Source organism: Panthera pardus, unplaced genomic scaffold (genome assembly GCF_024362965.1).
Source record: "Panthera pardus isolate Hobbes unplaced genomic scaffold, ASM2436296v1 HiC_scaffold_16, whole genome shotgun sequence".
Lineage (NCBI taxonomy): Eukaryota > Metazoa > Chordata > Mammalia > Carnivora > Felidae > Panthera > Panthera pardus.
Window position 1 is genome coordinate 125177014 of NW_026526721.1, and position 12096 is coordinate 125189109.

Below are 12096 nucleotides of genomic sequence, written 5' to 3' on the forward strand. Positions count from 1 at the left end.
TGGAGAAGTTATTTATAGAAGTGGGTTGGGCAGGGTTATGTGTGCGTGTTATCTGTGTTTAAATTGATGGCCAAGTGTCTCCTTCTATGTGGAAGAAAATTTCTGTAATACTGCTCTTCCCAGAACTCTCCTTAGTCTAAAGCAAGCACACAGAGGGCAATGTGGTATGATACAGGATGTACCAGGCTGGGAATAAGGAAACCTGGTTTCCAATAAAGTCCTGCTACTAGCTAGCTATGTACATGTTTTCTAAGGTTTTTTTCCTTCTTCTTAAAATTGCTCCAAATAAAATTCATGCTTATAAAAACAGCCATTGATGTAAAGACTGGTTTAAGACTTTTAAAAAACTGAAAAAACATTTAAGTACAAAATTCCACAGTTCCCAGTGAGGTTTTCATCCCATAATAACAAGAGCACACAATAGATATTATTGGCTCATCATCTCCCTGGCATTTGCAGGCCACCTGGTGCAAATCCACCTGGTCTTGAGAAACTATAGGACTTGAAAGAAGAAAAATGTGGCAACAGAAAAAGATGAATGATGATACCTTTTATATCTGTGTGGAATAGGTTTTCTCTTGTCTGCTTTGACAAATGGGAAGAGTTATACAGCCTGCTCTGCCTGCCTCACCTACTGGATGCTGTTCAAGCTCTGTTTTGTTGAACAATCAGGTGCCCAACTCTGATGAGCTGAAGATGAGTAAACGCAGTGCTTGTTAACATGGTCATAGGGGCTATCTGGGAACTCTCTAGTTATTATAAATCTCACTGTGGCACAGAAATGTGCAATCTACTTCCAGTGTTACCCCATTCCTAGCTGCTTTCTCAAAATCTTAACATAAGCTCAGCAGAGTTTGCTATAAATAGTTCGTGACTGTGATACAAAGTATTAATTGATTAAAAAAAAAAAGACTGGGGGAAAATGGAGAAAAAGAAAGCATTGTCAAATGTTTAAAATTAAATAAAAAGTTGTTTACTACCTAGTCATATTTATAACCACTTTAAAACTATTCTCAACTTCAAGTGATTTTATAGCAAAAAAGGTATGTATACATGACTTTTATTTCCATTACACTTGTCCACTAATAATCTTAATAAAAAAGGGAGACTGACAAAGAATGAAATATGAACTGAAAGGCTTTTAAAAGCAGATGTGATGAAAATGAAATATTGTACATCGATGTCTTAATTATATTTGCAGACTCCTGTTACTTAGTGGGAGAAGCCAGGGCTGCCACCCAGTGGCAATGTAAGTCTTTAAATGATTTTAAGATTTAAAGAATAAAAAATATTTAAAATAATTTTAAAAACACAAAACCAGAAACCTCATGAATTGGACTTCAATTTTAACATCAGTAATTTTGTTGTATGAAATGCTTATCTAGAACATACTGAAGAACAGAAACATTTATTTGCTTAGGAAGCACTGGGGAGTTTTTGAAAATATCGTATGATTTCCTAGTTAAGTTATATGGCTTTAGTAAGCATTTTAATTAAAATATTGAAGGTTACTTTGCTTAAATTTAAATTCCAGAATTAATAATGTGGGGTTGGGGAGCTAAGACCACAAAATACAGCTGTTTTCTTTCTTCTGTGACCTGCAGAAGTAGATTCAATACTCCAGAGTAGTCTCCCAAAACTTCTGCTTGTTAGTAAACAAAAACCTAATAGAAACCCCTGCAAAAGTAAGATTTTAAAAATAACTTTCTCTAACCATTTGGCACATTCCATTTTTTCCTCAGGTATAATCAATTTTAGTATCTCAGTCGACAAAACTCAAAGCTAAAAGGAGGAAATGAAAATAGTAGAAATACCATGCCTGGTAATTACTGATGTTCAGAGGTGGGAAGAAACCAAGTAACTCACTGCCTCCTATTTTCCCAACATTTGGCCACAGCTTTTTTCACACTGACATAGATATAAACATACCCCAAAACAAGATGCCTTGGTAAAATAACAACAGAGAAAGAATAATATAACACTAAAGCATCCACTTAGAGTTTGAAAAGCTAAGTATCTCAGACACTGTTTTATTCTCCTGAATAACCAGTTAAGAAAGAAGCACCCTCTCAAAAAATCTTAGAAATTCAGAGATTTTTGTTTCCAATAGCTGTAAATTAAAAGTATACAAGACATATTTTCTAACCTATATCCCATTTGTTTTGCTTTACAATGAAGACAATAATTTTTTTTTAAATGGAAGACACAACATCCTTGATATTTACAATGGCTTACGACAAATACCTGAAAATAATTTCTAATTTTCCATTTATTATTGCTATTTAGTCACAGAAAAGATCAACATTCTCCATGAAATTTATTTTAGCATATGCCATATAATGATATAATAATTTTATATGAAGAGAAACCACTGCGGAAATGACTAACATGGTCCCTTACAGGGAAATAAAGGGAAAAAAAAAAAACCAATAAATTCTTCCATATAAAGACTTCTGATCTGCATCATTTTCTCAAAATATAAAACCTTAATATTAGAAGCAAAAAGAAAAACAGCAAAGAAAACAATAAAAAAGAAGACCAAGGATAAGGAATTGCTTTGTGCAGATGCTTTGCATATGTAGTATATATGTATGGGCTGAGTTATAATAAAAATACTTATGTATTATAGTCATTCTCATGTAGAGTTAGAAAGCAATTTCCAATCAAGCATGACTGGACTGACATTTTCTCAGTCTTCAATTATGTGACGAATTATAGCTGTGTAGCAGTCACTTCTGGTCAGTATTATCATGACAAATGCTTGATAAGATACAGTTTTTCTCCTTGTTCACTTGTAAAAATTGGTGCCTTTTTGTAATGTTCTACAAGTTCTTCCATGGTGCTGAATTTACGCTGCCCAATACAGTAGACAGTCTCTTTTAGTTGAACTTTAAAATGCTTGTTTTTCCCTTGTGCTTTTAGTGATACAGAGAAATCATTTGGCTAAAAGAAAAAAACAGGTAGGGTAAACATTATGAAAGACATCTATTACCATTTTTATATTAAACTAATAATAGCTAAAATCTGAGCACTTACTAAGGCTCTAATTAAATTATTTACATAGATTATCTCCTTTACAACTTCTAACAAACCTATTTTAGAGATGACAAAACTGAGGCCAAGAGAAACTAAAAATCATCCATCTAGTTAATAAGAGAGCAGGATTCAAACTCAAGCAGTCTCCAAAGTCTCTTAAATAATATGCTCTAACACCCACCAGCAAATCCTTTAGTTTAACATCTGGGACACAAGAGCTAGCTTTTCTCCTATCAGACTATTGGAGCAACACATGAGAAAATGTGGGCTAATAGTAGCTATCCTACAGACTGAGATAATGCTCTGAATTCTCAGACAGTAAGACACTAATGAGAAATCATAAACTCAAATGCCTACAAGGGGAAAAAGACATGTAAACAAGTCAGAGTGGACAGACAAGGAGGAACAACAGTCCATGGCCAATCCAAAGGCCAATCCACTTAGCTGTGATTGCTGCTTTATAGGAATATAGGCAATTTTGGCAGGCCCTCCAATTTCAAAAGGAAGTCTGTCATCTGAATTTTTATAATAAATCTCAATATTTAAATACAAATTCAAATGTTTAAAAATATTGCTCAGGTCAAAGAAAATATGCCTGTTTGAGACCTTTACTTTAAAAATTCTACTGGTAAAATGGTGTATTTTGGCTAATATCAGTGCTCAATTACCCACCACAAGAAAATACATAGTATTCTGCAATCAAGCTACTTTCTGAGTTTTTTTGTTTGTTTGGTTTTTTTAACCTAACACTTTCCTGAACAGTCTAAAAGCCTCCATTTATATAGTTACTGCCAAAGTTTCGAACAGTGGGCTTCCTGGAAATACCCTATTCGTATGGTTACTCTTACTACCTGCTCTAGGGTCACTCCCTTCCTAACACCTATTACCCACTGCTTGTCCTAGAAAGCAGGACCAGGTCAGGCATCTAACAGAAAACAAATCCCACCACTCTTCCCTATCATCAATCCTGCTCTTCCTGAGGGGTAACATTTCCTGAACTTTGTATCAAGCAGTTCAATTAGCCTTGATTTCTCCCTCTTCTTTCCTCCCTCCCTCTTAAATATAGACACATCATATGAGTGTGCACACACTCACACCAGACAGGTTTTCTTCTGACTTTCAGTCTTTTGCACAATCACACCTTCACCTCTGTACAACCAGATACACAGAAACAAAGCCAATACTAATGATCTGAAAGTGGAAAAGTAGTGGTATCCTTTTAAAAGGGAAAATAAAGACCATTTTAAACGGAAATAAGTATCATCAAATTTCTAATACCCTAACCAAGAGCCCATATAGCTATTTTCTTTCAATTTTTGTGGTTTTATAGTTTTACTGTTCTACTAGTGCTAGAATAAAATTATCTTTTATTGCAAATGCATTTCAAATACATTGAGTATTAAAATAGGTTTTTCAGGTAAATAATAAGTGAATTCCAACTTCCAAACAACCAGTTTATGAAGAAACTTAAATTTCAATTGTTTTAATTTATGGATTTTCTTTACTAGAAGGATGACAGTGCATCCAATATGCAATTTAAGACATGTTTTCCTAGTTTAGTCTACTGCATTGCTTTACTCTGAATGAAGAATCCAGGGTTCAACTTTCTCCATTTTTCAGTTTAATGCGACAGAAGGTATTTCAGAAATGCAAGACCAACAGACTTAAACAAGGCCGAATAATCCAGTGAGGTATCACTGCTGGGCTATATTTTATTCAAAATAAGGTTGGAAACAATACTGACTTTAGCTTTGGAACATGTTAAGTTTATGTCCCAACTTACTGCCTGGCTAATTTTAGGGAAGCAACTGAACCTCTCCAATTTTCTATTTATTTATTTTTTACTACTCAGAGCTCTATTTCCATTTACCTTTGAAAACCAACTTACCGAAGATTCACTATCACGAATGAGGAAATCACCTTCATGCCCTCTTTCATTTAATGCCATTTCTGCTTGATGCCTGGTGACCTTCCCATAATACCATGGATTGCCAGCAAATTTTCCAGTGAGTGAAGGCCTAATGTAATCACATTGCGGAGGTGATGGTTCCAAACCTGAGGTTAATGGATTATTCTGCATAATGGTAACATAGTTTTTTGGCACCAGACCAACCATTCCATTGATCTTCCTGCATTTCCACCATTCAGGGTCATTTTCAGGTTTTTCAATAACATCCATTACATCTCCTTTCTCAAAATTAAGTTCTTCATCATTGGACGAACTGAATGGGTAAAGAGCCTGTACCACATGCAACACTTGCCCAGTATTTAGGTTATTGACAACTGCTGCTAATTTCTCTGACAGGGAACCCACATGGTCACCCAAAGGACTGTCGCCTTCCTCAGTTACATAGTTTGAAGGGAACCATCCAACTTGTCCATTGTAGCTACCCCGCCACCACCCATCACTGCATTTCTCCATGACAATAACCTTTGTCCCTTTTATCAATGATAATTCATCTTCTCTCTCTGCCATGTAGTTAAATTTCACATAAGCAGGCATATTGAGGTCATAGAGGCGTTCCCCTGGGTCAACAAAGCTTTCATCAGCAGGAGATGCAGAATCTGGCACACTAGGTTTTCTTTTCACTTTTCCAATGCCTGTTGGTATAAAAAAGAGTAATAAGAGATTATAAGACAATGATAACCGAAAAACCCAATTCATTCATTATTAAAAAATATCCTCAACTCTGTAGTTCTTTTAAGCCTTTAAAGTTAGATAACAAATTTCTTTCTTCTTTTTTTCCCCTTTCTTTTTACATCTCCATGACTTGTTTATAACTGGAGGTTTGTACCTTTTGACTTCCTTCATAAATTCTCTTTTCATAACCAAACGTGTAAATGAAGTTATTGTATGACAGTTTACCTTCTCATCTTTTCTCTCACCAAAGGTGCTGAAATAATTGTGTAACATAATGACAGTTTTCCTAAATTAACAAGAATTCTTCCAAATGTAAATACAGATTATTTCTCTCACATCTACAACATAAGTAATGAAGGCTCCACCAAACCCATATTATTGTTTTATTTTATTAATCTTGATTCTACAATTAGCTGTACTGAAATAGAACAACAAATTACAACTTGATATGCAATATAAAATTGTAGTTATGTCTGGGTACTCCTTCCATTTGCTTTCTTAGTTCCCAGATCCATGTTTCCCTATTTACCTCATTATGTTTATTTTAAAATAATATATTATTTACTTGTTTGTTTCCCTCACACTATTCACAAGTATGCTCCTAAAGGACAGGATTTTTTTTTTTACTTTGTTCACAAATATCACACCAAGAATCTTAGACAATGTTTAGTACATGGTAGATGCCTAATATATATTTGTTGAAAGAAGTGGGAAAAGCACCAAAGAATATTATCACCCTAAATATATGCTACATCAACTTTGGTCATGCATTTTCACTGCTGATCATTTCTTACACATAATTTTGTGTTGTGTTTTTACTGACAGAACTGAGGCATTTAAAAAGTTTCTCAAACCTTCTATCTTAAAACTCTTTATTACCCTCTTTTTCTTCATGCAAGTTTTCAACCTCCGATCCTTCTGGGTTCTTAAATACCATTGTTCCTGCTGCTTTTGGGACTCTTGACCATCCTTGCTTTCCTCCTTCTTATTCCCTTCTACTGTCTAAAATCAAACTCAGACCACTTCTATTCCAAAATAAAGTTACTTCAACTCTGCTACTCCTCTTGAACTACACCATTCTTTAAAGAGGTGTCTCCCTGGGGTGCCTGGGTGGCGCAGTTAGATAAGTGCCACGACTTCGGTTCAGGTCATGATTTCGCCATTCGTGGATTCGAGCCCCATGTCGGGCTCTGTGCTGACAGCTCAGAGCCTAGAACCTGCTTCAGATTCTGTGTCTCCCTCTCTCTCTGCCCCTGCCCCTGCTCGCACTCTGTCTCTCTCTCAAAAAAGAAAGAAACATTTAAAAAAATTGTTAAAAAGGTGTTTTTTCCTTCAACTTAAAAAAATTTTTTTTAATGTTTATTTTTGAGACAGAGACAGAACACAAGCAGGGGAAGGGCAGAGAGAGGCAGGGAGACACAGAATCCAAAGCAGGCTCCAGACTTTGAGCTGTCAGCACAGGACTGACACGGGGCTCGATCCCAGGAACCATGAGATCATGACCTGAGCTGAAGTTGGATGCTTAACTGACTGAGCCACCCAGGTGCCCCTCCTTCAACTTCTTTACCACTCAAGCACTCATTCCCTAACCCCTTATGATCTGGTCCTTTAATCTTTACCATTCTACAAAAACCACTCATTAAACCATTCTTATAAAAACTGTGTCATTTCTTTACTGCCAAATCAGTACCTTTTTAGAGTCCTCATTCTTTTCAAACTCTTTATGTGGCAACTAAGATCACAGATTACTCTCTCTACTGTTGTCTCTTTTAACTTCCCTAAAAGCCTCCTGCATTCCCTAGTGACTAAATATTCTTGTGTGCATCTGTCCGGGCTCCTCTAAACCTTGTTATAAAATTGCATCATACTTGTTTCTTGAAGACAGAAAACTAGAAAACTAGATCTTGGTACCTTTGTATCTCCAGTGCCCACACTAGTAATAGGAACAAAGTGAATGTTTGCTGAATGAAAAAGTGAATGATTTCTTATAGTTGAAAAGTGTTTCCCAAGATACAGTGCCTGGACTTCCACTCTACTTCAAAGAAATCTTATACTTTCATCTTCCACAACTTCTATATAGAAAACTCCAAGGTCTCTTTGCAGTTTTAAGCTCTTTCTGGAATTCAAGCACCACAATTCAGACATTGCTATACATCTACCAGATTGTACTCTTAGCACCTCAAGTACAACACTCTTTTCCAAATGAAACTAGCCTCTCCCATACCCATAAATCAACTCCCTCCCTCCCAACTTCCTTACTTGTGGTATTCATGATATCATCCTGAAAAATCCTCACATCAGAGATTTCTGACAGAATAGGGAATTAATTCTAGGGCTCCATCCATCCAAAAAACTAATTAATGAGCTGGCAGATACTGTCAGAATAAACTTCTGCAGCACTCTGGAATCTAGTAAAAAAAAAAAAGAACTTAGAAAAACCTTACAAAAACTAGGGCAAGGCTTAGTGAAAAAAGCTGCTGCTCTGAAGTAAGAGAATGCTGTGGCATTTCAAATTGCCTGCCCACAATGGCTTTGAGGACAGCAACTGGCACTTCTAATGCCAGAGGGAGCTTATTCTCAAAGAATTGTGATTGTGAGTTTCAACCTGTCTGGCAGCCACGTGAAGGACTGGCACAATGGCTTGCCTTGGTTTCACTGGACCTGGAACATTCCCATTCTTTTACTGAAATCATTTAATTGATGCAGCACGTTGGGGTAAGGGACAACGACCAGGATAAGGAACAGACAGACTGAAGGAAGGAAAAGACAGAACAGCACCTTCAGAGGCCACACACGACAAAGAATACAGACTTTACAAAAACAGTTTAGGGAAGTCACTAAACAAGCAAACAACAACGCACAATTAGAAGCAACATCAAACCCTAGGAAGGGGGTAGAATCTGATACTAGAAAACTGTCAACCAAGAATTCTATAATTAGCAAAACTGCTGTTTAGAAATGAAGGAGAAATTAAGACACTCCTACATAAACAAAAATTGAAGGAGTTTGTCACACTAGACTTGTGCTACAAGAAATGCTAAATAAAGTCCTCCAGGCTAAAATGAAAAGACACTGAAAAGTAACCTGAAGCCATATGAGGAAATAAAGAACAACAGTAAAGGTAGCTCCATTCATAAATATAAAAGCCAGTAGTATTAGACTTTTGACTTGTACATCCTTTTTTCCTATATGATTTAAGATACAAATGTAGAAAATAGTAATTTCAAATCTAGGTAAATGGGCACACAATGTATAAAAATGGAACTACAAAGGAATAGTTTTGCATACCAGCTAAATTTCCATTAATTCAAACTTGACTGCTAAAAAGTTAAGATGTTAATGGTAATCCTCACGGTAATCACTAAGGAAATACTAAAACATATATAAGAAAAGAAATGAGAAGGGAAAATGGTACATCAGAAAAAAAAAATCAATTACAAAACAAGACAGTAATACGGAAATGAGGAGAGAAAAGGCTTAAGACCTGTAGAAAATAAAGAGCAAAACAGCAGAAGGCCTTCCTTATGGGTAATTACTTTAAACATAAATGAATTAAAATACTGGATTAAAGGGACAGACACTGGCAGAATGGATTTAAAAATAAGATCCAACTCTATGCTATCTATAAGCACTCACTTTAGATCCAGAGATACAGACAGGTTGGAAAATGAAAGGATGGAAAAAGATGGTCCATGACAATGGTAACCAAAAGAGAGCTGGGGTGGCACAGCTGTCTGTTAGTATCAGACAACACAGACTTCAAGACAAAAGTTGTTACAGAAGATGAAGACAGACATTATATATTGATAAAAGGGTCAATCCATCAAGAAAACATAGTAATTACAAATATTATACATGCCTAACAAGAGAACCCCAAGACATACAAAGCAAAAACTGACAGAATTAAAGAAAGAAACTGACAGTTCTACAATATAGAGACTTTTTTAAAAGCACAAGAATGCAAAAATCATGGCACTAAACAGACTGCATAAAGGACACTTATTTACAATATGAGAGCTGAAACAAAAAAGGCAGAGCATCACCTTGTTCAACCTCAGCTGACAACATGTGCATCAGGCAACTCAAAATTTCTGCCACTCTGCACAAGTCCACAAAGGCATCACAACTATCGATTTGAGGGCTTATAAATAAGTTTTAACAAGGAGCCCAATTCACAAATATGGAATCTGCAAAAACAGGGTTAATCTATACTAGCAAACAATATAGCAGCATATTAACAGAAGTGTACATCATGATAAAGGGTGATTTGTCCCAGGAATGTAAGAGTAGTTCAACACATGAAAATCAACATTATATACTACATTAATACAACAGAGGGAAAAAACCCACATGATCGTCTCAACTGATACAGAAAAAGCAATGGATAAAATCTAACATCCTTTCACGATAAAGAGTATCAGCAAACTAGGAATATAAGGCAATTTCCTCAATATCATAAAGGGCATCTATTTAAAAAAACCTACAGTTAACAACACACTCAACGGTAAAAGACTGAAAGCTAAGATCAAGAACAAGACATGGATGCCCTTTCACCCACCTCTATTCAACACTGTACTAGAAGTGCTAGCCAGGGCAATTAGGCAAGAGAATGAAATAAAAGACATCCAAACCAGAAAGGAAGAAGTAAAATCATCTTTATTTGCAGATGACATAACCATATACAGAGAATATCCTAAAAAAATCCACACACAAAAAATGTTACATTAAACAAATTTAGCAGAGTTGCAAGATACAAAATCAACACACAAAAACCAGTTGTATTTCTGCACAGCAGCAGTGAACAATCTGAAGAGGAAATTGAGGCAACAATTCCATTTATAATAGCATTAAGAATAAAATACATAGGTTAAATTTATTAATCAAGGAGATATAAGACCAGTATACTGAACACTACAAAGTACTGCTGAAAGAAATTAAAGTAGACTAAATAAATGGTAAGACATTCTGTATTATGGACTTGAAGGCTTAATAGTTTTACATGGCAATAACTAACCAACATGATCCACAGCTTCCATGTAATCCTTACCAAAGTTCCAATACTTTTTACAGAAATGAAAATGCTGATTCTAAAATTCATATGGAATTGCAAGGGACACCAAATAACCAAAACAATCTTTAAAAATGAAAATAAAACAGAAGGATTCACACTTCCCAATTTCAAAACTTACTACTCAGCCAAAGTATTCAAAACAGTATGCTACTGGCACAAAAGGACAGACATATAGACCAACAGAATAGAGGTGAGAGCCCTGAGATAAATTCCTACATCTGTGGTCAACTGATTTTCAACAAGGGTGCCAAGGCCATTTATGGGGGAAAGAATAGTCTCTTTAACAAATGGTGCAAGGAGAAACGGATATCTACATGCTAAAGAATGAAGTTAGACTCCTATTTCACAAACAAAAATTAACTCAAAATGGATAAAATACTCAAATATAAGAGTTAAAACTTTAAAATCCTCCAAAGAAAACACAGAGGAAAATCTTCATGACCTGTGTATTAGCAATGAATTCTTAGATTTGACCCCAAAAGCATAAGCAATAATAAATAAATAGGGCACCTGGGTGGCTCAGTTGTTAAGCATCCTACTTCGGCTCAGGTCATGATCTCACAGTTCATGAGTTCGAGTTTCACATTGGGTGAGCATGAGCCCCGCTTTGGGTAAAGCATGAGCCCCAGGTGAGCCCCATTTCTCTCTCTCTCTGCCCCTTGCTCACTTGTGCTCTCTTTCTTAAATAAACAAATAAATAAATAAATATTACAGTCTATATCCAGAACATCTAAAGAACTTAGAACCTAGCAACAAAAAGAACCTATTTCGACAATGGACAAAACACTTGAACAAACATTTCCCCAACAAAGATATACAAATGCCCAAAAAGCACATGAAAAGATGTTCAACATCATTAGTCATTAGAGAAATACAAATCAAAACCAAAATGAAATACCACTTCACACCAATTAGGATAGCTATAACCAAACCAAACCAACAAAAAAGGAAAATAACAAGTGTTGGTGAGGATATGGGAAAACTGGAACCCTTCTTACACTGTTGATCAAAGTATAAAATGTTACAACTGCTGTGGAAAACAACGTAATGGTTCTTCACAATGTTAAAAACATAATTACCATATGATCCAGTAATTCCACTCCTAGGTATATACTCAAAAGAACTGAAAACAGATATTCCAATACTTGTACCCAAATGTTCATAGCTTCCCTATACACAATAACCAAAAGGTAGAAACAACCCAAGTGTCCGTCAACAGATTAATGGATAAACAAAACACAGTACATACCCATTTAATGGAATATTATTCAGCCATAAAAGGAATGAAGCACTGATATATGCTACAACAGATAAACCTCAAAAACAGAAGGCCAAGTGAAAGAAACTA

At 35.6% G+C, this 12096-nt stretch overlaps 1 protein-coding gene across 5 annotated transcripts in view; it reads right to left on the reverse strand.

Moving 5' to 3' along the window:
* Positions 1-2014: 2014 nt before the first annotated feature.
* NCK1 (NCK adaptor protein 1) overlaps positions 2015-12096 on the reverse strand; it is an 85461-nt gene continuing 75379 nt past the window's right edge. For all 5 annotated transcript variants that reach the window (XM_019437374.2, XM_019437368.2, XM_019437379.2 and 2 more), the window contains 2 exons: positions 4925-5637; positions 2015-2943 (listed from right to left, as the gene is read on the reverse strand). In XM_019437374.2, coding sequence (XP_019292919.1) covers positions 2749-2943; positions 4925-5637 — 908 coding nt within the window. In that variant the 3' untranslated portion in view covers positions 2015-2748. The remainder of the gene's footprint in view (positions 2944-4924; positions 5638-12096) is intronic.